Source organism: Berghia stephanieae, chromosome 7, assembly GCF_034508935.2.
Source record: "Berghia stephanieae isolate SIO BIC M18660-M18661 chromosome 7, UCSD_Bste_1.3, whole genome shotgun sequence".
NCBI classification, from domain to species: domain Eukaryota; kingdom Metazoa; phylum Mollusca; class Gastropoda; order Nudibranchia; family Aeolidiidae; genus Berghia; species Berghia stephanieae.
This window is the reverse complement of record NC_088366.1, coordinates 32304721-32330869: the sequence shown is the minus strand read 5'-3', so window position 1 is coordinate 32330869 and position 26149 is coordinate 32304721. Positions and strand designations below refer to the sequence as shown.

Below are 26149 nucleotides of genomic sequence, written 5' to 3'. Positions count from 1 at the left end.
TGAGTACCTGGCTGTCAACAGCATTGTTTCTGTCAGAAAATAAGTTGTAATATCGCCTGACAGAAGTCATGTCTCATCCTAAATGTCAAGTGTTGTTGTTGGCTAGAAACCCCTTGAAAAGCGCTTTGAGCATCTTTAGTGGATATTGTTCTATATAAATGCTCAAGTTTTTAATTCATTTTCTTGTAATACTACAGGAATAAGTATACAATGACTCTTTGAGACGTATAGCTCTACTGAAAGACCACTTTTTCAATGTATCCCTCAGAAATAAAACAATAAACCACAATTATGCCATTCGAAACAAAGGCTAAAGATCTGAAAAAGTGTGTATGGAACAGTGCCAGACAAAGCAAGAAAGAAAAAGAAAAGAAAAAAATCATCCCCCCAAAAAAGTCTTCCTCGATTGGGGATCAAACTTCAAACCTACTAATTACTTGTCAGACATACTACCACTACATTACTTATTCAGATTTTTATCCTACACCAGTGCCTACTCCCTAAATTGTCACTTTGAGGTTTTCAAAAAAAAAATGGAGCTGCTCTAATGTCTTAGTCCTCGTCCTTTCATGCATGGGTGCAAGCAACTGGACCCCAAAAAGCCTGCAAGTCTACTTATGACCAGACATATAATCTGAAAAAGCCTGCAAGATTCACGGACTTACCTCGTCAAATTTAATAATATAACTATCACTTCCGGATCACAGTAGCATCGTGATTCAAAAGTTTTGCATAATCATATGGAAGTACCCGACCCGATTGTTGGGACCTAAACAAAAACAAAAACCGAAAAAAAAAAAGAAAAAAAAACAATCAAATCCAAATTGCAAAAAGCCGGCGACGTTTTTTTCGGTAATCCAATCGGCCAGCAGGCCGGCTGTAGCCGGCACTCTTGCACCCATGTTTCATGTTTAATGTTTGCTTTGTGTGATGCAAGCGAGGGTTCACAGCGTAAAACGCTTACCCTTGTGAAGAACACAGGCGCTAGGCATTAAAATTGTCCCAACTATCGGGAAACCTCCGTGTTGTAATGGTAGCACATATGACAGGTATTAAGGAGGTCTGAGGTTTGATCCCCAGTTGAGGAAGACTGATTTATTGGGATAGGTTTATTTCTTGATTTTTTTCTTTCTTGCTTTGTCTGGCATTGTTCTACACATACTTATTCAAATCTTATACCAGTACCTGCTCCCTAATTTATCACTTTGATAGAAACAAAGGCTTCTCAGAAATCATGAAGTTGTCACAGTTAGATGACATTTGAACTGATTGATTCTCACCATTTTATCCACTATTGTTAGTATCAACTTGTATTCTAATTGTTGTCACTTACTTTGTGATGTGGCTGGACATCCAAACAGAGCGGTGGAATCATACTAACTGCTTCTTGTCTACTAATGGCACCCTGAAAATACCAAAAGTTTCCATTTAGCTTTGAAAACCAGTAGTAATAATATAAACCTTTTCAAGTAGTCATACTGAACATAATAGCTTAAATAATGAACAAACTAATTGACCAAAATAACAAACAACTTTAATCACAAGATCTTTAACCAATTTTTCGAAAAACACAAAACAAACAAAAAACAATATTGTTAATAATGCAGTGTCTATATCTTCCATCTTAAAGACACAAGGTGGCCTCCTCTCTCATCTATTGGGACTATGTATATCATAATATTGTTGTCATTTACTATAGTTTTTGTTTGTTTTTTGAAAGTTTTATATCTAGTTTTGATAAACACTTTTAATAGCCCCAACTTATTTAATAATAATAATAATAATATAATAATAATAATAATAATAATAATAATAATAATAATAATAATAATAATATTGATAATAACAAAAATAACAATAATAATAATAGTAGTAATAATAATAATAATAATAATAATAATAATAATAATAATAATAATAATAATAGTATCAGATACACTTCCGTAACGCTTCCCATTGAAAAGCAAAGCGCTTTACATTTACAGAATATAGAGATAGCTCAAGGCAATCAAAATTTAAAAGTTTTTTTTTTAAACACTTAACTTTACAGCAGACATTCAAAATAGGTAGTAGAAAATGTCTTTGAATTGCTCAAACAAGAATGTTTTAATAATCTTTTTTAAAGATTAGAAGTTTTCCCTCTCACTGATTTGCCCTGGTAAGCAGTTTCAGTTTGAGGCCGAAAAAGTCATAAGAGCAACCACCAAATGAATACGAATTATCATTAAAAGTGTTGAGATGTTAAGAGTAAGAGGTCTTAGCAGATGAGGATTTGAACTTTTGTGAATAAGATTTGATAACAGTGATGATAGTGGCAAAGGCCAAAATAGAGGACAATTATTTGATGCATCAATGCAAAATTTTTAACAAAAACAATATAGTCTGCAATGAATAAGAAATCTCAACAGAAATTACGAGCATAATACTAATGTATCGAAAGGCTATCAAGAAATGACCACTTTTTTTTTTGGTCAACAGCCTCAAGACAGCAGAATCCAGTTTTCATTGGGCATGGCTCATGGAATTCAGGTCAGCGGCATAAAAAAGCTGTATCTGAGAAGTTCCAAAATGGAGGATTTCAATTGCAGGAAAACCAAGGAAAAGCTGAAATTGCGGATTTTAAGCAGAATGATTCTGTGAAAAGTGGAAGGTTAGGAGCTTCTGTAATATTGATCGTGATGGTAGTAATGATGACGAAGGTATATTAAGTAATAATGACACTATGGAGATGGATGATGACGAAGGTATATTAAGTAATAATGATACTATGGAGATGGCAAAATGACATTGTATATGTTAATCTCCCCACCCCCTCCTAAAGAACTTTGTCAGAATTATGTCGACAAATTTTCCAGCATTTTTTTCCCCATAGAAAATCAAAATCAACTAAAAAAAAAAACCCAATTAAGCCAACTTTGACCCCTGATGATAATCCATGGTATTTTTCAACTTTGTTCCACAATGAACAAAAAAGAAAACTAACCAAACCTACAAAACAACTTACACATTCTGTCTCTGCCACAAGGAAGTCATGAAGTCTTGACAAACATTCACTGCTTCGAACAATTTTCCTTGACAAGTCCAACTGCCATCCAAGTTCATTTGGATACCTAGTCAAGAAGTGTGATAAGCGTTACAATGTTCCTCTAAAGAAGGTGTTGGTTAGAATAATAAAAGGATAATATCTCATAAGTATACTAAGGTCTTAAAGGTTCCAAATATGTAAACTTGTGGACACGAGACTTTTTGATTGTTGTTTTGTACAACTACGGAGTAGTTTGGCCTTTATATCTACTCACTGTTTCAACAGGTCCAGTTTTATTTTATATTTTAGTTTGACATCAGGGAATCACTCACCATGGCAAACACTTTGGAGGGGAGATATCCACACCATCTACTTGATGGTTCAGCAATTCACTGAAGAATGTTCCTTTGATATTCTTGAGTAATTCTTGAGCTTCTCTGAAAATCAAAAGATCATATTATGATTTCCAAATCTTGGAAAGCAATGATCACGGAAAGGAAAGACAGCATTTTGCATGAATTAATGTTAATTTCTTTATTCAGTTCTTCACTATAATTGGCAAATCTATAACACAACGAGAAACATGAATTTTTTTATCAACTGTTTAAAAAAAAAAAAGACTGTATCAAACTAGAATGTAAGATTTCTACAATATATGTAAACACTTCAAAATGCTTTGTATAGATAGAATGCGCTTGGCCAAGGAGTTCACAACATTGCCATCCGGAAGTATAACGGACCAACACACAAACTCTGTGTAACCATGAACTTTTATAGTCTGGTTAATACAGTTTAGTGAGAACAACTCACAAACGCGGATGGCAAAAACAATAACAAAGGCCTGAGTGACGTCATCTGCATACTATCTATTAATCATTTGTAAAATCCAATTTGCTCTTTTGTTGAGGGAAATTATTTAGATTTTTACTGAATATCCTTTTAAGTAAATTATAAATCTAGAAGAAAAGCTTCAAATTGTGCAAAAAAAAAATCTGTAGATTAAGAATAAATCGGCATAACTCGCATGTTTTCCATTTACAACCTGCTTATAATCACTTTTCTTATTAACCCTTGACAAGCAGAGTTATATTTTATTCTAACCCGACAACACATCTGATTGCCAAGAGAATATAGGTTCTATGCGACATAGGTTTCAATGAACCCCTGATCCTCTAACCATTGTAACTGCTCTCATGAAATAAATACTACTAGAAAAATACTGGGAAAAAATGGTTTGGAATAAATTCTCCCTAATTGATAACATGCTAAGCTTAGAACTAAGACAAGAGATTCCGAGATATTCAAGTTCAAAAAGAAACATATGAATAAATACATTCCCAAAAATTCATAGAATACAATTCATAACTCAAAAACAAGACCTAATGTATTCTCATCCTTGCAAAATACTCACACATAAACAAAAGATTAAAACATTTTTTTAAAAACCAAAAAAAAAACCCAACAAAAACAAAACAAAACACTAAAACAAAATCAAAACAAAACCCCCAAAAAATCCAACAAAAAAAAAAAAAAAAAATATGGTTGATTGAAATGATTTGAGCACGGCATCCACATTATGTCTATCTAATATTGTTAACATTTTCATTTTAAAACGTTTTAGATGAAAAAGTGACACAAACATGCCCAAAAACAACCCCTGCATTAATGCCTATTTATTGGCGTCTGCTTGTGTGTTGTATCTACCATTATATAGATTGAGACAAAAAGAGATTTTATCTAGATTGAATATAAATCTCGAAATGTTCAAAGGAATTTGTTACACACAAACACACACACACACTGAAAAAAAAATTACACAGCAAAATTTTTTAAAACAACAAAATATTAATAATAATTATAATAAAAGCTAGATACCTTTTATAGCCAGTTATTCTGAAGGTAACTGGCAAAGTTTTTTGAAGAATAGAAAAGAATTCATCCCACTCATCTTCAGGTACAATATTCAAACCCTGGAAAAAGGTAATGAGTGTTTAAAAGGCAAGCTTAAAGTTTCTTGATCTACAACTTAAAAATGGTGTAGTTCTAACTTTACTAATTTTCAAAACCTATTGGGTGTGTAAGAGAGCAAAAGAAATAAAGAGAGAGAGAGAGAGAGAGAGAGAGAGAGAGAGAGAGAGAGAGAGAGAGAGAGAGAGAGAGAGAGAGAGAGAGAGAGAGAGAGAGAGAGAGAGAGTGAGGGGGATACATTTTGTCAAACTAGGGAGAAAATATTGTGGTCCTAGTAGCTTACCGCTAGTCTCATCTTGTAATAAACATTAAGATTAACATTGGCCCGCGCCCAATGAGGATGCAGCTGAAATACAACCAGACCATTGGTTCCTTCAGCGCCAACCATACAGATAAGAAATGTTGCAAATGGACAATGACTGGATGGGTGACAATAATTACAAAACTCAGACCCCAGTGTTGCATCCCTGGGTAAGGCATTTTACAAACACTACCCCATGAGATTTAGGTGTGAATAAGTATCTAGCTGTAGTCAGTGACTGATATTGGAAGATTGCAAGTACAAAAAGGATACCTAACAGGCACTTTATCAACTGGGAATTTGGGGTCCATATGGACTGCTGGGAGAATAAATAAGGCATTGAGAAGCACAATGAACCTGGCCAATCCGAGGAAATGTGGAATATAAATGTCAATACATCTTTTCTTTTAATATTGTGTGACTAGAATCCAGGCAAAACAAACTGTAAAATACACAACTTAATATATATTTTCATTTAAAGAATATGTGGGCTGAACACCTAATTGCCATATATAATTCAATAGCAATCCAAAGTTATCTTCCTTATGCTAATTATATTAATATTAGAAACAGATTTCATATTCAACCCTTATTTAGCACAAAGTACAACCTTCAAAAACAATAAAAGAATTGTTCCACATAGTACATATGATAACAAATACCTACCTACCTTATAATATTTTACAAAAAGTTCATTTTCTCTAGGTGGCAACTCATAATCCTTTCGCTGGTTTCTGTTAAAATTCTGAAAATGTATTTTTTTTTTAAAATCAGAGAATATTCTGTAGAGATCAAATCATTGCCAATTTAAGTAGTAAATTTTAGAAATGATCATGTTAAAGAATTAAAATTGATATAGTCATTTACAAAAGAAAATATCTAGACATTGACTTCATTGACCGAAATTGAATGAATACAACAGTAACAAATTCACCCAATTCTATTGCAAAACCCAAACTTTGGGAGACCTTCCGAAAGCTTCTAGCACTAGCATTTCTTTCAATTTGTATTTTCGCCGTGGATCTTTTGTCATGCGTTTATTTATTCAATTTGTCAAGATATAGTAGCATTTAAAAAACTCTAGAACAAACCTTGTAAACTTTCCTAATATGACCATTGTTTTGATTTTCCGTCGCCATTTTGTTTTGTGAAGTATTCAAAGCAGTCCTAGGGTTTTTTTCTATTACTAGATATTAGGGTTAGCTCGAGGTCAGAGGATTTTTTTCTTTAAGGACCACGGTCCTACAGTCCCTGGGAAATGAGAACCGACATTGAACATTCCTGAGGGACTGTTGGAAGTTCGAATCGTTTTGACCTTTGGGACCGTGGGATCGTTCATTCTTGAACCGTTAAAGACTTGGGACCGCTACACGATGAAAACCGTGGTCTACAGTAGGTTCTCAGTGAAAGTGAGAGCGGAGACAGCTTTGTTAAGAGGGAGAGTGATGTGTGCTGTCAGATAGCGCTATTACACAAGAGTGACACAGTGACAAGAATTGTGTGAGTGTGTGTGTGTGTGTGTCAAAAGGATGGGTTGGGAAGGAGGGGGGGGGGGGGGGGGGGAAGATGGTAGGTCATGGGACATGACTAATCTGTGGCAAGACTGAGTTTGAGAAGTTTTGGGGGGTCATTTCTATTCTTTTCTTTTTCTTTTTTTGTTGTTTTTGTTTTGTCTTTGTTATTGTATTGTTTTTTCTTTTTGCACTTTATATTTTTCAATTACATTTATCAATCATTTCAATACACACATTGGGTGTTTATTCCGTATGTGTTTCGCAAGCGTCGAGGTCCCTCCAGAATATGTCAATAAAGATTTACAGATCAAACATAACACTTTCTTATTTCCTTCAGCTTTTTCGTAATGGTCCCAAACCCAGCTGGTTATTCTCGGCGACATATTTTCCAGGTGAAATGTAAGGAAATTGGAAAATGGGTGAAACAGTAACAATTGAGATAAATAAAATAATCTAATAAGCGACTATGATGAAAACTGGGGTTGTAAATTTGTAAGTGACTGAGATGGTAACAAATTAACAAATGATAACAATAACAATAACAACAATGCGATAGGCTGGCTTATAATTAATGGAGTGATGGTGACAAGTTCAAGTTAAAGAAAACAAAAGACAGTCTGGATTGAATACACACACACACACACGGAGTAGTCACACTCATTTCAAATTGTAACCTAATTAGAGAAGAGGGGTGATGCCTTCTGTATTGGCTCACCGTACTTCATTGTTACTTTGATAATTTAGCGTGATTAAAATTTGAAATTTATCCCCAATAACGGAGATAATGGAATCGCCCAAGGCGTTGATCGAGTTGTTCGCGGCGTTGATACACACACGCAACTCCTACCCCCCCCCCCCCACACACACACACACATTAGACGGCAGCGAGCATTGAAGAGTAAGAGAGAGACGTGAAGTTATAATAAGAGGGGGTGGATGCAGTAATAAGTAATAAGTGGGGTCGGTGGTGACTTTTCACCAGATCTAACAAACCCAGCTACACATTCACTGCTGAGTAGACAGGGATTCAGAAAAAGCTCGACTGCACCCGGGATCGATCTCTGTCCCTTTGCGTATAAAGAGAGTGCTCTATCAACTGAGCTATCGGGGTCCCCAAATATTCTATTGGGCTTTTTAAAAATACAGACGTTATAACTGTTTTTTTTTTTGGAAGGAAGAAACTCGTGAAACTCATATCATTTGATTAGTTAAAACATCAAATGAAATTGTAATATTATTGTATTATATTAAATGACAACAATTCGATAGAAAGCAGTGGTGACAAGAGATGGACAAAAAAAAAAAATCGGACTTGCTACTTGCTAGGTTCGAAACACACACACACACACACACACACACAAATATACAAATCTTTAGTAGTCACATGCATTTCAAACAATAACCCATTTGAGAAGAGGGGTCATGCCTTCATCATAGATCATTGTCATTGCGATCATTATAGTGTTGTAAATTTTGAAATTTAACCCGTATAATGGAATCATCCAAGGCGTGCCCCTCCTGTCCCCCCCCCCCTCCCCATCCCACAAACGAAAGGGAGGTTTGCGGAGTGGAGGGAGGTGGTCGACTGTGTTGTTTAGTTAGGCACTTTGATAAAATTTTCAAACTCAAAATATCTTGATTTGACTGAGTCAGGGGGATAGGACTTGAAAAAACATAAAATTTGATACCTTATTTGTTTCTCTACGACCTACGGTTCCAGAGGTATTTATATTTCTCTACTGAAATTTTTTGTCAACTTTACAGAGAATCTGTGATCTCACTGCTGCCTCAAAACCAGCATCTCGCGGCGATCGGGAAATTTTGAGTCTTGCAGTCAACATGGCCCACTTATTGTTTTCAGTAATTTTGTTTCAATTAAAAAATAAATGGCAAGTGTTAGATATCATTTTAAAGGTCAGAAAATAAGCTATATTTTCATATAAATCATTTTCATGTATGGAAAGTATGGAAAAAATTAATGATAAACGAAAATGGAAAAAAATATGAGGTTTTTGATTGTCCTAAAAAGTGGGGTTGGTGGCGGGAAAAATAAAATAATGAGCGAGTATATCAATTTTTATGAAATTTGGCAGAGATATTCTTCAATTAATTGTCTATCGATGTATGAAGTATAATTAAAATGTATCCATAATTTAAAAAGTTGTTATAATTCAAAAATTTATAAATTTTTATTACATAAGTTTTCTGAGAAATACAATCAGAAATTGAGAATGAAATACACCGTTAGAAAGCTTGTTTTGTGCCCTTTATAATGATACCAAAATTAGTCACATAGGTTCACAAATAACGCCATGGTGACCAATACAGTAAAGGGTCAAAAATAAAGTGCCAAAAAACGAGTTTCACCTTACAGTGAGCCTATCGGCGGCCACTGGACTGGAGTTATCAAAGTGCCTAGTTTAGTCAGTGTATGGCAAAGGGGGCTGGGTGCGATTAATTAAATGGGATGGGTGGTGATTGGTGGAAGATAGGCAAAGAACCGAGGCAACGAATCGCTGGGGAAGTAGTATGGCGCGAGAATCGCTGGGACCGTTGAAAGGTGATCAGTGAGATAAGAAGTGAGGACCGCCAACGGTCCTCCACTTTGGGACCGGTCCCCGGTTCACAGCTAAAAGACCGTGGGACCGGTCCTCAGCGCGGCACTAACTCCAAACACTCTTACTCACTCTCGATCTCTTCTTAATTTCTACTTTAACTTTAACCTTAAACTTAGACTTAACTTATTCTTAAATTAGATACATACTTTAGACTTGTTGGCTTGTGATCTTTTTCTTCGACCCATTGTAATTCCCCTGAAAGCTGATAATATAGGGGGATATAGATAACGGATTGACACAATTTCTAGAAATCCCTGTTCTATCTCTTGAGACACTATTTTTTTTTTTTTTTGTTTTGTGAGTTTTGTTTATATCCTCGTGTGATACTTTCGATTTCGAGATTCCGAACTTGACGTTACATTCCAGATCAATTTTGCATTAAACTGCTGAATATAAAATTTGCGACACAACTTGAAAAATGCAAAATTTAAATTGTTTTTATTTTAAAGTGTTAATATTTATAACCTCATATTATGAATAAGTATGCGTCAGTTATAAGAAAAAATATGCATTTAGAGAAAATGCAAAATAAGCTTTTATGTATTTATACTTTAATAGAATTTGACTTTTAAAATGGCAATATGGCAATTTTACCCTTACAATTGGAGTGTTTCTTGTTTTCATTTCAAGAAGAAGACCAATCGGGAAAACCCAATGTTTTTGTTTTAATGGCCAATTTGGCGTTTTAATGCCAAATTTTAAAACTTGGGATTTTGTAAGAAAAATTTGGGTTTGGTCTCCGTGTTCTTTATAGTGAGTACACGAAGGATTTGGTATTTTGGCATATCTTTGGTATTTTTTAAAAATCACATAATTTTACCAATTTCATAGACAAATACTGTCCTCAGTAATGGCACAAAATTTACAAATTTCCCCAAAGCTTGTTAATTAATTTTCATGACTGCGTGATAAGAATTCCATTGTTAAAAATTAATCTCTAATTTCATTTACATTTTAGCGGATACAGTCCCTAACAACACTGGTGGAGGCAGAAGGTATCTCAGTATGATGACAGAGAGATGCGAAAGTACTTCGAGTAACATTCAGATTCAGATTCAGATTGAGAAAGTCTCATAATGAAGTGAGTAAAAACACTTGGCACCTTTTTCAGACCAGTTGGTATTTTTCTAAGGTTAGTTTGTAAAATAATCTGGCAATCCAGAATCGAAAGTACGGACGGAGTACCATTAACTCAATATAAAGATATTATTTGTTTATTAGTCTAGTATTAGTTTTTGCTTTTGATTTCAATCATTGCGATGGTAGCGACGCTTGGAATCCACATATCAATATCAGCGAAAAAGGTAATTGATAGGGTTCTTTCGTAAAAAAGTGGTCCCTGCCGAGCGGAGTAATTTTGCCGATGTTTTGTTGGCCAGCTGAAGCTGTTTTAGAGATTCTTCTTCTTCTTCTTCTTCTTCTTCTTCTTCTTCTTCTTCTTCTTTTGATTGCTCACAATTGATTATTATGGCAAATATGAAACTGCTTTCTAATCTCTCTGTATTCCTTGTTTATAATAGTTAGTCTAAAATCAATTTCCAGGGACATTCCAATAGTCAATGTTGGTCAGTGGTGGTTTGTCTAACTTAGACTCTAAGTCTAAGTATCTGCATAGCAACTTGCCACAAAAGCATCAATTGTAGTGGCTTCGGTCACTTTAGCGTCAAGCTGATCCCAGTCCCTGACGTGCGCGGCAAGATGGAAAAACCACGGTATTGTGTTCTGTGTTATGAGGTTGTATTGGTTGTTGTTTGTTACCTCTTCTCTGTCTCAAAGGTGCTTGTTAGTTTTTGGTGGCGTTTTTATGCACCTCCGTTGGAGGTGTACAAAAACGCACCGTTTTTATGCACCTCCATTGGCGGTGATGGTAAATTAATGAAAATGTTGCTGCATACATCCATGAGGTTGAAATAGTTTTAGATTGTAGTTTACACGCTGCTTAGTGATTACCGATGTACGTTTATACAATGATAATAAATTAAAGAATAATAACAATAATTTGAAAAATCAAAAGTAAAAAGAAACATGGCACACAAATACTGATCTCAAATAAATAATTTTAGAAAATTAAAATCGAAGTTTTTGAAAAACATGATAAAAATAAAAAGTTTTTGAAAAAAAAAAAAGAAAGAAAACAAACAAACAAAAATGATGTCTTTCTCAATAAAGTAAACTTTAAATCAAAAATGTCTACAATGGGAGTCGAATCCAGTACTTTCAAGGTTAAAGTCTTGACAGCTTGTCAGCTGCACGGTTCATGATGTTGCTGACGATGATGTGCTCCATTAGTTTGCAGATGATGCATGTCAAGGAGATGGGCCTATAATTTGCCGGGTCATAATGTTCTCCTTTCTTAAAAACGGGTGTTACATTGGCATTTCTCCAATCTGATGGTATTACACCTGAAGCCAAGGAGGACTTGAAGATGGCTGTGATGCCTGGGGCAAGTTCTGGAGCCAATTCTTTTAAGATGCGGGGGGATAGGTTGTCAGGACCACTTGCTTTGTGGGGGTTAAGTTTAAGTAGTCGTTTCATTACTCCTTCTTCTGTGATGGTAATGTCATTCATTATAGGAGTATTTGTGGTCTTCATTGATGTCTTGTTAAGAAACTCTGCATTTGAAAATTCTTTTCCCTCACTGAAGACAGATTGGAACTGTTTGTTAAGGATCTCTGCCTGCTCTTTGGGGTCTGAAATGAGATGTCCTTCCTTTTTTAGTGGTGCTATGCCAACATTATTAGATTTTTGTTTTTTTTATATATGACCAAAATCTTTTATTATTTTGTGATTTATTTTCATTTTCATCGCTAAAGATGCCTTTGAGGTAAGAACAGCAACTACGTCTCATTTCGCCCTGTATTGTCTGCTTCAGGATGCGAATTTCTGTTGTTAGTTTTTTGTCACCAGACTTTTTCATCTTTCTGGCCTGTCTTTCCATTTGTTTTGTTGTCCTGCTCTAGAAGGAGTGGAAGCATGGAAAGGCTTGAATGTTTTGGTGGGGGTGGCGCCAAAAGAAGAATCACTCAGAGTTGAGAGAGAATGGGAAAGGTTTGCTAATGAGTCAACACCGTGGAGGTCAAAAACAGTCCTGCTGTTGGGATTGCCACATACGGCACAGTACCATTGTTCGCTGCTATCATTTAGTTGGTTGTATGTTGCTGACCCGATACTCTGACAGAGTCCATGGTACCACTGATTACATCTATCACAGACTACTATATCATTCCATGTCACTGTTGTGTCACAAGTCCCACATATGTGGATGTGCATGATGCATTGTCATTGGGCATGGTAAGGCACTTGAAAATGATAAATTTGCCAAAAATATTCAATTTGTTTACAGAGAGAAAAGAATGACTGCCATCTTGGATGGCAGTTCAGCATACATTGTGATGGGTCTAAAAAATAATGTAAATGTTGCTGCTCGAAGCTCAAAGAAATAAATAACAATGTGAAATTGAATGTAGCTTCAATTTAATAATATTAATATGGTGGCGTTTTTATGCACCTCCGTTGGAGGTGTAAAAAAAAACACACTGTTTTTATGCACTTCTGTTCTGGCGGTCTTGGTTAATTAATGAAATTTTTGCTGCTTGAAGCGATAAGTGTTGAATTGTAAGCTTCAATTTATTAGACGAAGACAGATACTACTGTGGAAGTTTCGGGTTTCCCCTTTATCAACAAAACACGATGCGGATGAATAAAACACGAAGGACGAATGAGATATGTGTGAATGGAGTAGTTTAGGTAAATAAACAAAACCAATGATGGGACAGTGATGACAGTTTTTATGAAAACAAAATAATGAGATGGAAAAATGGCTGAAAACAATGAGAAAGCTATTCTATGCATATGGTTTTATGAAAACTGGATCAATAATAACTCGTGTAAGGAGGAAATTTACGCAACAATTCAGGGGGAAAAGCCCCAGCCATGAACACAATTCTAGCCTGGTATAACAACTTTAAAACAACGGGTTCAGTCACCGGAGCAGTACCAAGAGGAAGAAAACCTCTCTGAGAAGGGGTAATCAATGAAGTCTGCATGTTATTCAATGAAATGCAGGCTACAAGATTAGTCACTGAGCCTGTAAGCTTGTCTTCAGTACACAAAGTAGCCCAAAAGAAATTGGGTCTATTCCCGAATAAACCTTGTCCTGTGCATGCTTTGGAAGGACAGATTTGCCAGCACTATATTCTGTTTTGTTTACCAATTATCTATGATTTGTAAACATTTCTCTAAGGCAGGACATGTGCTTGTGTCTGGATGAGACTTTTAGGTGATCTCAAACTAAGTGCTCTGATAGTGTGCTCTTGGAATCTACACCTGTTTCCCATTTAAACCAACTCCCCTTTGTCTTACCTGTACCTTGGTGCTTTAATTGTAATTCTAGTACTTTTTACATCCCATTTTCTTCCTTTTTACTGGCACTTTAATGAGTTGCAAGCACCGTAAAACCCTTAAAAACAAAACAAGCACAAATTGATTTTGCACACCAAGTTCTTGACAGACAACTCACTGAAAACATTCTCAGATGAAGCAACCTTTTTCATGTCCAGACACGTACATAAATGCAATGTTCAATATTGGAGCAAACAAAAATCAGATGAAGTTATGGAGTCGTCGCAACTCACCAAAAGTCAATGTCTGGTGTACACTGACCAGGAACAAAGTGGTCCATCCTTTTCTTTTTTGATGACATTACAGTGACAGCAACAAACTATCTGGCCATGTTATAAACATACAGAGTTCCTCGATTTAATGATTTTCAAACTAACATCTTTTGCCAAGAGATGGAGCTCCCCCTCACCGGAGTTTAAATGTGAGGGGATTTTTAAATGAACAGTTCCCAAACCGATGGATCGAACAAGGTGGTCCAATTTCCTGGCCTCGAGATCACCTGATCTAACCCCACTTGACTTTTGTTATGAGGATATGTGAAGAGCAGAGCGTTTAGAACCCCCGTGAGAGACTTGCGTCACCTGAAGACAAAAATAAGAGAAGTCATTCACTCTGTCACATAAGTGGTGCTGCAAGAGGCATGGGACGAACTGGAAAGACGCTAGCAACTTGTCATTCAAAATTGTGGAGGTCATGTGGAGCTTTGATTCAGACGATTGCACAAACACACAATCACAAATAAAATATCAGAATTTTTTTTATAAATTTGGATTAATATGTTGAAAACCAAATTGATGTCCTTGCAGCTATTCTTGAATTATTCAAACCTGAAATATGTCAATGATTAAAACAAACACTCTGTAAATTACGATTTATCTAAAAATTACCCTTTTCTACTCATGGCATCATAACATAGCTACCAAAGGGCGCAAAGTGTTAAAACGTATTCAATCAAAATTTAAATAAATTCTGCATCTATGTCAAAAAACTGCTTGATGAAATCTTACATAGCTTTGGAGTTATTCAAAAAAAAAAAAAACCACACTATATTATTACATTTACCTTTTTGTTTCCGCTTTGATTTATTCCAGATTTTTCAAGATCAGAATGAAGCCTACACAAAGTCAAACTGATAAACTTCCAGTACATATTGTTGAACAACATAATGATGTATGTATGTATGTATGTTTTGGGGGTTTTTCTCCTTCAGAGCAATAAGGCCATTGCAATTTTTATCCTTGTTTAAGTTAAATGAACTGCAACAATTTACCTTTTGGGATCAGCCATTGCTGGATGGACAGACGAAGGGTCATTTTTAAAAAGCCATGACCCAATCCAGGATCAAAACCAGTCCCCTTATTTCTTAGTCAGGTGCTGCACCATCTTCGTTATCTGGACCTTTCCTTAATATAAATAGTGACAGAAAATAATAGGCTATTATCCTATTCATGCAACTGCCTGTTTAATTCTTAACACTAGTTCCAAGGGCATTTACAGCTCTGAAGGACTACTTTTTTTACTTTTAGAATGTAAGTAAACTTGATGGAGAAGAATAAGGCCACGAGAACCAAGCACATGATTCAATTTCCAACCCAATCTAATCCATTACTATCATATTAGTCCCTTTTCTAGAGGCTTGATAATTCAGACCAACTATGGTTAGTGTTACTTAGTGTATAAATTGTCTAAGTTCACTGGGGAGTGAATTCCACATCCAAATTACATTTGGAGAGAATGAATGCAGATGTGTGTTTGGCAGGGTGGATGGTACTCTGTGTATAATTTCCTTTCTTAGGTCTCTTTTCTCTCCAGATTCTCCATTTAGTGGTCCCAATAGCTCAGTCGTTAGAGCACTAGCTTCACACGCAAAGGGACCAAGATCAATCCCAGTTGCAGTCGAGATTTTTTTCTGACCCCCTGTCTAACCAGCAGTGAATGGGTAGCTGGGTCTCTTAGATCTGGTGGAAAGTACTTTGCAATAGACTGGCATCTTATCCAAAAGATTAATTAATACTGGTAATCAGAAGGTCTGAGATTCGATCCCCAGTCGAGGTTGACTGATCTTTTGGGATTGTTTTCTTTCTTGTATTTTTCTTTCTTGCTTTGTCTGGCACCTTTCATACACATTTGTTCAGTTCTTTATTAAAAGAATAGCAAGCAATTGCTATTGTCCATTTCACGCTATAGAAACCGGGATAAACTCCGGCTCCATGGGCCTAATGGCTTTAAAGGTCTACTACCCATTAAGATGTTGGTTTCATCACAATTTATATTTTCCAGAATAGATTACTGCAATTGCTTTTTATAACATTCCAAATTATCTCCTTCACTAACTGCAATGCATCCAAAATCACTCTACATGGAACACTCTAAGAAAAAAGGCAAGAGATCATATCACACCCATATTTTTATCACTTCACCGACAACCCATTGAATTAAGACTTAAATACATATACGACTACCATCATTACAATTATGGAAAAGAAGCAATGCAATGACTTAGAAAATTTCGGACATTTTTATTTACCACATATTATATTAAAGTACTGTATGGCAGCAGTTTTATGGTAAAACCAAAATCCTATTTTTAAATATTTTTTTAAATAATGCTTTTTCTTATTCTTCTTCACTGTGTCTGCATGTTCACACCAAATGCAATTATTAGAACATCAATCAGTGTTTGACAATTGTCTGTTACTTGTTACCATTCAATTTCAATTAATTTTTATAATTTTTTTAGGGGGCAGCGTGGCTCAGCAGTATGGTCTTTGCTTCATAACCAAAAGGTACCGAGTTCGACTTCTAGCTTTGTTGTATGGCCTTAAGAAAGTCACCTTGCCCTAGCTCACTTTGCGGCACTGCACTGCGGCTAATGCCTGTGTTATTCCAGTCTTCCCTTGGAATAGACCCTAAAGACAAATTTCCCCTTGGGGATGAATGAAAGGAATTTTATTTATTTAACAATGAGATAATTCTATTCTTTCTCTTAGGTTGTACCATTCATCCATAGAGCTATTGCCTCCAGGCAACTTCCTTTTTCTGGGATTCCTATTATACACCTTGATTCCCACCCTGACCTCCTTATTCCTGTCCATTTGGATGCAGATGCTGTGTTTCAGCCTCATGAACTCTATGAGTAGGTCGACATATTTATTTATGCAAGAGATAATAATTCTCATCATGCAAATTATTACTCAGTTTTGTAGTTTTGTCTCACCATGCTCCCTTTTTCCACCATCTTTAAAACCCCGGAATATCAACGCCACTGGATAACGACATAATTTTCTGGTCACTGACAATGTCGTTATCCAGCTGTTGCACTGTAGATAGTTTTTTTACCAACAACAACAAAAAATGGTAATGAAGATAAAAAAAAAAAAATTAATTAATTTTTATAATAATCAAAAGACAGTTGAATGAGGAGTTGCTTATCCTTCATTCTTATGGGCTTGTTCCTTTTTAGTGGAATAATTTTCTTATTTTCTTATTTTTTCTACTGAAGAGGGCTTGGCTAAGCTAAGAACAGGGGAAGCAATCTATGAATGTGTGAGTTAGAACTTTAACATTGACTCTGAAATGACATTATTTACTTGGAAAACACAGCGACAGTCAATTTCTTTGGTATTTTTAGTCATGAGTCCTGCATTGTTTTGAGGTCAGTACAGCAGTGTTGCTATCCATTTAAAAAAGATTTAGCCTCTGGCAATAACAGGACACAGAGGATGCCATGAATTCTTTCAATAGAAATTACAAGTCCGTCATTAGCTCTTTTAAGGTTTGTGTTAGTTTAGGAATTAACAGCACTCTGTCCTTGTTTATTTGAAATGATTATATAATTGTATCTGATGTTTGGTTTGTTTTCTCCAACTCCTACCTCAAATCAGGACAGACTTGAAACAGCATTGAACAAAAGCAATGCATTTTTATTAAGGTTGATTCCAATTAAGATTTCTAACATGAAATCATATAACTTTGATTAGTGCTCAAATGTGGCTACCGGCATTGGCATTGGCATTGTTCAATATTTTTTCACAAGCTGTCATTATTGTTTTTGGCATTGCCCACCTGTTATTGATTGAAAAAGAAAACAAAACAGTCTAAACAAAAAATGAAGTTCCCAGTATCTGGAATATTAATCATATTTTAAATTACTTTTTTTTCTTAGAAATATATTTAAGTATGACCCATGGGATACACTAGTCATTTTATTATTGCCGTTTTCAGATTATTAAAAGGATGTCTTTGTATAGTTGGTTTCACAAATCATACAATAATGATTGGTGAGAATAATATCAGAATATGAATACAGGCATTGTGATATTACCACAATGATCTATCCTTTTTGTCATGATTATATAAAGTGCATTGTTCTTTTTTTTTTTTCACACATATTGTTTGAAGTTTTGATGGCAAAGATCAATCATAAAAGCATGTCAAAATGAAATAGAATTGTGTTTCCGCACTGGTGTATCTCATAATGTATATTTGACAAATAGTTGAAATCATCATCATCTGATAAAATTCAATTGCATCCTTTTACCACATTGTCTTTATAGAGTGAGGTTTATTTTCAAATTATTTTGTATAATGCACAGATCTCTCTCAATCGAAAACTGGCTGCTACCTTTGACCTATGCAAAACATATAAATCATGTTATATGGGTGAAGCCTCCTTGGGCCAATCAAATCAAAGCATCTCAGCAGTCTTTCTCTATTGGAAAATGTTGTCATTCTGGAAAACTCAGGTACCATAATTTTGATTAATATTTTATCCTGTACAAGGGCTTCCTGAAAAGTCTTGACACAGCTCTTGTATTTTCAAAACTATAATATATATGAAATTAACAAAAGTATCAAACCAAAGCTTTGTTTATGTCCTTTCCGTCTATCATTTTAAATTTCCACATAGTCACTGTTCCCTTCCACAGAGACCTGCCAACGATGCACCAGTTATTGCATTGCGTCAAAGAGGAATCAACGTGGTCACCTCCGCCTGCACCTCAACATTACTGCCAAAATTTAACCCCTTTAGGTGTATCTTAAGTCTTTAGAAAAGGAAAAGAATCACTTGGAGCTAGATCAGAACTATCAGGGGGGGAGTGTTCTACTTCCTCTTTCAATGTGATCATGCGTTTATGTGAGCATTATTGATATCCAACCTTTCTGTGACCCAGGATTTCTGGAACGATATCTCAATCTCTTCCCTATGAAATTTCAAGCCTTTGTGGAAGGTCAGATTGTTTTATCTGGTGATTAGCTCAATTAAGTTCATCAATTTCTTTGGTTGATTTGCTGCGGTTGATCCACATTGTGGATGACCACTGCGAGCCTGTTCATTAATATTGGTGGAGACAACATCAGTTCCAGTAAAGCATAACCTACCTTTCAACTGTTCGAATACCCACAAGTCATCATAAACATGTTTCAGCCATTTATGAATGTTTACAGGTGCACATCTCTCTGCAGTAAACTCAGAACTCAGTCACAGCATGCTGTTTGTTGCATAATTTTTGTGTGTGATTTCTTTGATTGGTATGTTGGAATAAGGGTTCTTTCAAATAAGATAAATTGAAATTAAAAAATAGCAGCTAACCATAGTTTGGCGACCTAATAGAAGAAGGCTCGAACCCAGGACCTTCCAATCCGAAAGCGAGTGTCATAACACTAGACCACATAGCCGCAAATAAAAAAATTAAAATGGTGAGCAGACACTGGTGCAAGATTAAAATGAATGTCATTGTATTTTTTTACACAACATTCTTAGATCCTCTAATGTCAAATGTAATTGACATATAAAGATGCATATGTTTACCTAGTGTTTATATGGAGAAATCGATTCTATAGGTGGGTTTGAGGAGAGTAATGAATGTATTGATAGGTGACAAATAAAATGCAATATTTGTTGTGATTTTTTTTTTAATATTTTTTTTTGTTTCTTCCTTTCTTACATGATTTGTCTATACTTTTACACTTGTCAGATTGTCAAGCAAAGAGAATTACTTTTTAACTGATGGATTGTTTTGTATACCCAAAGATCTGACTAATTATGCTGAGTGTAAACTGACTGTGGTAGAACTTCGTCCCAAAAACTGGAATGATTTTGATTCAAGGTAATTTTATAATGACTTATTTCTTATATTATATGTCTATATATTTTATTTAGGTGCCTCGTGGTGAAAAAGTTTTCCAGCCTAATTCAGTTCTAATAAATAAAACTAATCAATATATATACACAAACATAGCTGTCCGTTCAATGAACATGATGATGAGTCAATCAGCTCAAAATTGATGATTCTAGTGTTGAATAAAATTTGAACACAATTTCTATTGTCTTAATAGACAAGACATTTTTCGACTTCCAAAGAGAACTCCATGGAATTTTTATTTGGACACAGATATTTTCTGCATTTAATATCTTATATAGATAGTATGCGCTTGGCTAAGAAGCTCATAACATTGCCATCCGGAAGTATAACGGACCAACACACAAAACTGTGTGTATCCATGAACGTTTATAGTCGGGGTAATACAGTTCAGTGAGCATTACTCATAAACGGGGATGGCAAAAAACAATAACAAAGACCTGAGTGACGTCATCTTCGAACTATCTATATTTCGTTCACTTATCGTAGAATTCTTTCCCAATGATTAGAGCTGAAAATGGTTGGTCTAAATTTTAAGAAATTGATTGTATTCAAAATAATGAAGGGAACCACTAAGTGCAACACTTCATTGCCATGCTCACTAACCGGAAGGTTGATACACAACACACGTGGTTAAAATGGTGGCATCTGTTTTCAATGGGATTTGATGAAACAAATATGATTTTTTGGATAAAATCATCATGATGTCTAATCAAATTAATTAATACATGAAAACAATCTTCACATGAATTGTAAACATTGTGCAATATTTGGTGATGATTCATCCAGTGGTCTCAGAGCCTTAGTGTTACAAAAATCCCAATTTGCCAAATATATAATAAGATACCATAATAAACTTTTTTTTTTTCCCAGTAGATCAAATTAAGGCCCACATATATAATATATGAAGACCTTTCAATACAATAGTCAGTAATTAGTTTTATATTTTTTACGATTGTAAAGAGTTCAAAATACTTGCTTTAAGTTTTTTCTTTCACTGTGACAACCATTTAATCTATTGTAATGATCATCTTTTCATATTTAAGATATTTATCAAGTTTGTTTATTAAGTAAAGGGTTTCATATCTCACATTTGACCTTGCATGCAACAAAATCAAAGGGTGTCATCAGCTGTCATTGAACATTAGACACCCTTTTTTGGTTGTGATGACAAGGAGTACTTTTGTATTTGTGACCATCACAGTGAGAATATCAAGGGCAAAGAGACAAATAAACTTACAGTCTCATTCATCAATTTACGAGTATGCATATTCACTTGTTTGATTCCAAAAATGGCCATATCCCAAACACAGACATATAAAATATTTAAAGTGTATCCTTTAATGTGCTCTTTCAGAAGTAATTGTAGTAAAAATTCCCTATTCCGTAGATGGGACAGTTTGTTTTATTGTCTTTTCAGACTCTTTTTTTTCTTTAGGTGGTCAACATATCAAAGCAAACTATCACATGAGAGCTTCTCCTTCCTTAAATTTAGACACACATACACACACACACACACACACACATTTTTACGACCCCATATCAACCATTTACCTAATGCTGTGAATACCACTCAGTCTCTTCATCTTTGCATTTCTGGACTATGTTCTACCTACTTAACAACATTGTTTGAATGATATCCTTTCTTCATATTTCAGTCAAAGTGAATCAACCTTAAGAAATCAAGACAATACCAAAAATGTTGAGTGCAGTCCGTCAAATAAAGTGGATAAAAATTTTTCATCATCACCTTCACAAGATGAGGATTCGTCTCACAAAATAAATTCAACGCCTGGAACAACAAAAACTGACTCTCTTGATGAAATAAACAACAGTTTGTTTATAGACTATGACCTGTGGTCTTTACATCTACAAGAGGTTGTGACAAATAAACCTTACATACTGGACATTGATCTAGATTTTTTCTCCACCAAAAATCCATTCAAAGAAGTCTTTCAGTCAGAGGAGGAAATTATTCGGCGACTTTTCAAGTGTCCCACATTGCCTGGTTTATCTGATGAGGTGAAAATTGATTGGGTTTTCTCTTTTTTATAGTTTGTTAAAAATTATTGTGAAAATATTAGACATTATTTTGTGATCCATAGACTAGCTGATAAGTTGCATACTGACAAATTAGAGAGGAGGCACTGGTGTAAGATAAAGATCTGAAAAAGTGTGTATGAAACAGGGCCAAAGCAACACAAGAAAGAGAAAAAACAACGTCCCAAAAAAACAGTTTTCCTCGACTGGGGAAATACGAAACAGTGCCAGACAAAGAAAGAAAGAAAACTACAAGTCGTGAAAGGCTGATTTTGTGGGATGGTATTTTTTCTTCTGTTTTTCTTTTTTGCTTTGTCTGTCTCTATTTTGTACAAACTTTTTCAGATATTTATGTTACATACCGCCGATCATGACAGATATTGCAGAAAAAAAAATATGAATGGAATAGTTAATCAGTGAAGCACCTAACACTCAATTGACTCGGCGATCGGGTTCAAATCTTCATTACTTACTTCTGTTCTATAATAACCTTCAATAAAAGGCTTTATCTGAATGTATTAATGCCATAACCACTGTCACATTACTTTTGTTGTTTTTTAAATGAAATACAGCTGAGCGATGGTCATTTGATTGTCAATAAAGGCAGATTGAACTAGATATGAAAAGGGAGGAGATGATGATTTTTCCTCTAATTTTGCCATTTTGTTTCAACCATTCTGCATTTTTTTCTGAGACCATCACGTATTGATATTCAGAAATAAATGAAACGAAAATAAAACAACAGAAAAAAAAAAGAAGAGGAAGAAGAATAAAATTCAAACCATTGTTTAATATGTTTTCTTTTTAAGTTTTTGCAAAAGAATTTGCTAATTTTTTTATTTATTTCTAAATCCGTGTAGGAAGTAGAGGGGTTCACATTCACTCGTCAACAACAACTCCAGCAATTAGAAGATTTCTTCTCTGCTCTGGACGAGAAATGGTTAGATGACGGTGCAATTATGGCTGTATCTGCAGACAAATTGTCAGACATCACCTTGGAAGAATTGACTGGACTAGATTCGGAACAGCTCATTTTTTTCAATCAAGAGGAGTAAGGAACTGTTTTGATTTTGTGCTTTTGTTGTTGTTGATTTAGTTTTTTGTTTTTTTTCTCCAACAATGGATTCTAATATTTTTGGAATATTAAAATGAGATCAAAGGTGAATATAAAATTATGTTAATCCTATGGCCAATGACATAATAGACATTTCAAAGTCCAATTAATGACATAATATTTTTTCATCTTCTCTGTTCGCTCTCATGTTAGTCATTTGATGATCTTGACTTGACACAAGGAATTGGTTGTTTTCTCCAGCTTCAGAGTGGTTTTATAAAGTTTGGTCTTGAGAGGGGTTGTGTGAAGCCAGGTCATACTTCTTTGTTTACAATATTTCGGGTATTTTTGGATAATATGACTCTTAATGACTCATATTTTGATGATCAAACTAACATTAACTATTGGTAGTATTTTAAGAATTTTAAAACAGTGTGTTAAGACGTATATTTTAAGAGGTATTGCCCTGATTTTAGCCTGAAAGCAACATGTTTTGAATTGTAACGTTTGAGCAATCTTCTTTTCAGAATGTTGCTGATATGTTTTTGTCAAATCTTCATTTTTTCGTGATTTAGTAGCTTGACATAAGGTTGTCGAGGACCTTGTTTCACAAATCTATCCACCATATAATTTTCTAGAACATTGTAATCATTGGGTATCCATTGTTTTTTGGGTTTTTCTTTTTTTTTTTTTTTTACTGTATCTTTCAGCATTTTATAAGTAAGCAGCTACTTCCTGTCCACATCGTCAAATTTTTTGAAAGATATAAATAGCTGAATGTACAGATTGACATATCTGTCCATGTATATCGATGAGATCGGAATATGTATATTTATTTTTGACCAAATTTAAGTTGGGTTTTTTTTGGGTGTTTTTTTCTTTTTGCATCACCCTGTCAGATAAAATTTAGTTCTTACCAGCAAATTTTATTTTCCAAATTGGATGTTACCATTACCTCCCTTATTAAAACCGTTATAGTAATAGTAGTTGGACAAGCAGGGTGTTGAAACTCAATTATTTTGGAAAGAAGTGGTACAAAATGCTATACCATGTTGACAATTAAAAATTTTAAATTGTATTAGTGCCTTGCAGACGTCTCGTCTAACAGCTTTAATGTTATTGTTGGCTTGGTGTAGGGGAGTTTGAGCTCTATAAATGGGGGGGGGGGGGGGGCAATGCCTTAGTCCTGAGAAAAAAACATACGACAGAGAAAATTGTCTAAAGATAAATAAATAACAATAAAAGAATGGAACATAATATTCAATTTAAGTTACAAAGACAAGTGATTTAGATTTTTTATAGTTTCCCATTTTAGTGTCATATTCATTGACGTTTTTTTACAAAGGGTAAACCTGAAACATCCTCATCATTTGTCTTTGTGAATTAAATTGAACCAACATTCCATTTTATTATTGTTTTTTATTCTTCAAGCCTCAAGCAACAACATTTACAAACAATGAAGAGGTAAATAAAATGTTTTCTAAAAAATAAATAATTATAAAAGTAACATTTTAGCTAACACTGTATCATACACAACTTTTTGTTGTCTCAAAAATTAATTTCATCCAGTGTCAGTGGCTTTGTTTGATCCATTTATGGTTATGTTAGTTTTCATAATTTTTGTTTTAAAAGTCACAGTTTTTCCACACTTTCATTTTAAGGAAGAAAAACTTGCTCAACTTCTGCCAAGATTTGCTGCCTAGCATGAATGAAAGGGAGATCACTTTCACCCAGATCTTTGATTTTGGCTGTACCTTAGATGACACTGATCTCCCTCATCACATCAGCAATGAGACTCAAATTGAGACTTTGGTGTCTTCTTTTCGCTTGGTACTTGAACGTCTGCCAAAGCCTGCTATTGTAACTATTTCCAGGTGAGTATTAAGGGACTCCAAACCAGTTCATTAATAATTTTATTAACAAAATAGAGACCAATAGGGCATGATTTACTATAAAGAAATTTGAGCTGTTTAAATTAAAAACTAGATTTTAGTAAAATAATATCCTTTATGCATCCTCAATGGAAAATATTCCTTTAGGGTCTATCTGAAAATAAAAAAAAGAGCAAGATAGCCCAGACGGTCACAGTGCAGTGCAGCAAAGTGAACAATAGGAGTAGCTATGTTTGTGCTCAAGGAAGAAATGTGAGACAGCAAGACTCGAACTTGGATTCTCTGGATGGGAAATGCAATGCCTTATCCACGGCTATCTTGCCTCCAAATTGTTACAATATAAATGGCACTAGTTTGGGTACAGGCCATTTTCCATCAAAACATTAAGTAGAAGAGTGAGCCTTGTCAGCATCATATATCTTATTCTTCAGTGTGAATCTGTAAGTGAAATTTTTATAATGGCAACTGAAAACTTTTGTCGTTAGGTGAAATGTTTAAAAACTTTCATTACTTAGGGTCTCCCAATTAACTCAGTTGATAGAGCACTCACTTCATACACAAAGGGACCAAGATTGATCTGAAGTCAAGCTGAGAATATTTTCTTACCCCCTGTCCACATTGGAGTGACTGGGTAGCTGGGTCTATTAGATTTAATGGAACGTACATTGTGATAGACTAGTGTCCTATCCAAAGGGTAGCAAGCAACAGCTATTGTCTGTTTAGCATTAAAGAAACCAGGATAAACTCCAGCTCCCTAGACCCTACGGCTCTGAATTACTACCTTCATATCGTAGAATTTGATTTTGAATTGTAATGTGTTGACTTAATGTAATTTATTTAGTAGATGTGACTTATTGATATTGTCTGGAAAGTTTAAAATCAAGACGATGTCGATGAGTATGACTGTATTTTTATACACGTTTCTCAGAATTTTATTTTGAAGTCTAATGTGTTTTGTCAGAAGTTTTAGGTACGGTTATAACCTTTGACCTATTTGCCTTCAATCCAGATCGAGTCATGACGATTACTGCCCTAAAGACCAAGTGGACAGAATAGAATCAATGGTATTGAAGTTACTAGGAGACATTTTTGGAATTCTTCATGTTACCAAAAATTTTGATGAATAAATTTTTAAACTGTTTCTTCTCTGCAAAAATTATTCTATTGCTCGTATTTTATTTTGAAACACCGTT

The 26149-nt window shown here is 34.8% G+C and overlaps 2 protein-coding genes across 8 annotated transcripts in view; one reads left to right on the top strand and one right to left on the bottom strand.

Moving 5' to 3' along the window:
- The window catches only part of LOC144977076 (RNA cytosine-C(5)-methyltransferase NSUN2-like), a 32021-nt gene extending 22215 nt beyond the window's left edge, over positions 1-9806 (bottom strand). For 3 of the 4 annotated variants that reach the window (XM_078921825.1, XM_078921826.1, XM_078921828.1), the window contains exons 1-6: positions 9573-9806; positions 5965-6039; positions 4901-4995; positions 3358-3462; positions 3005-3110; positions 1334-1405 (exon numbers count right to left, since the gene is read on the bottom strand). In XM_078921825.1, coding sequence (XP_078777951.1) covers positions 1334-1405; positions 3005-3110; positions 3358-3462; positions 4901-4995; positions 5965-6039; positions 9573-9611 — 492 coding nt within the window. In that variant the 5' untranslated portion in view covers positions 9612-9806. The remainder of the gene's footprint in view (positions 1-1333; positions 1406-3004; positions 3111-3357; positions 3463-4900; positions 4996-5964; positions 6040-9572) is intronic. The other variant, XM_078921827.1, reaches the window with a different exon arrangement.
- Positions 9807-10374: 568 nt separating this feature from the next.
- Positions 10375-26112, top strand: LOC144977075 (UPF0489 protein C5orf22 homolog). Of its 4 annotated transcripts, none has more exons than XM_078921821.1 (9): positions 10375-10507; positions 14919-14997; positions 16818-16963; positions 18423-18572; positions 19806-19937; positions 21629-21992; positions 22871-23061; positions 24726-24938; positions 25966-26112. In XM_078921821.1, exons 1-9 carry the CDS (start codon positions 10503-10505, stop codon positions 26081-26083), a joined length of 1398 nt encoding a protein of 465 aa, XP_078777947.1. In that variant the 5' UTR covers positions 10375-10502; the 3' UTR covers positions 26084-26112. The 4 variants fall into 4 exon arrangements, with proteins under 4 accessions (XP_078777947.1, XP_078777948.1, XP_078777949.1 ...); XM_078921822.1 differs by lacking the exon at positions 10375-10507 and adding an exon at positions 10588-10730; XM_078921820.1 differs by lacking the exon at positions 10375-10507 and adding an exon at positions 10909-11138.
- Positions 26113-26149: the final 37 nt, after the last annotated feature.

What these genes read in the sequence shown, in the direction of transcription:
- LOC144977075 (XM_078921820.1), top strand. An exon ending in CAGCCTCATGAACTCTATGA is followed by an intron (nt 16,964 to 18,422) that starts GTAGGTCGACAT and finishes TATAATGCACAG; the next exon opens with ATCTCTCTCAATCGAAAACT. An exon ending in TGCCTGGTTTATCTGATGAG is followed by an intron (nt 21,993 to 22,870) that starts GTGAAAATTGAT and finishes AAATCCGTGTAG; the next exon opens with GAAGTAGAGGGGTTCACATT.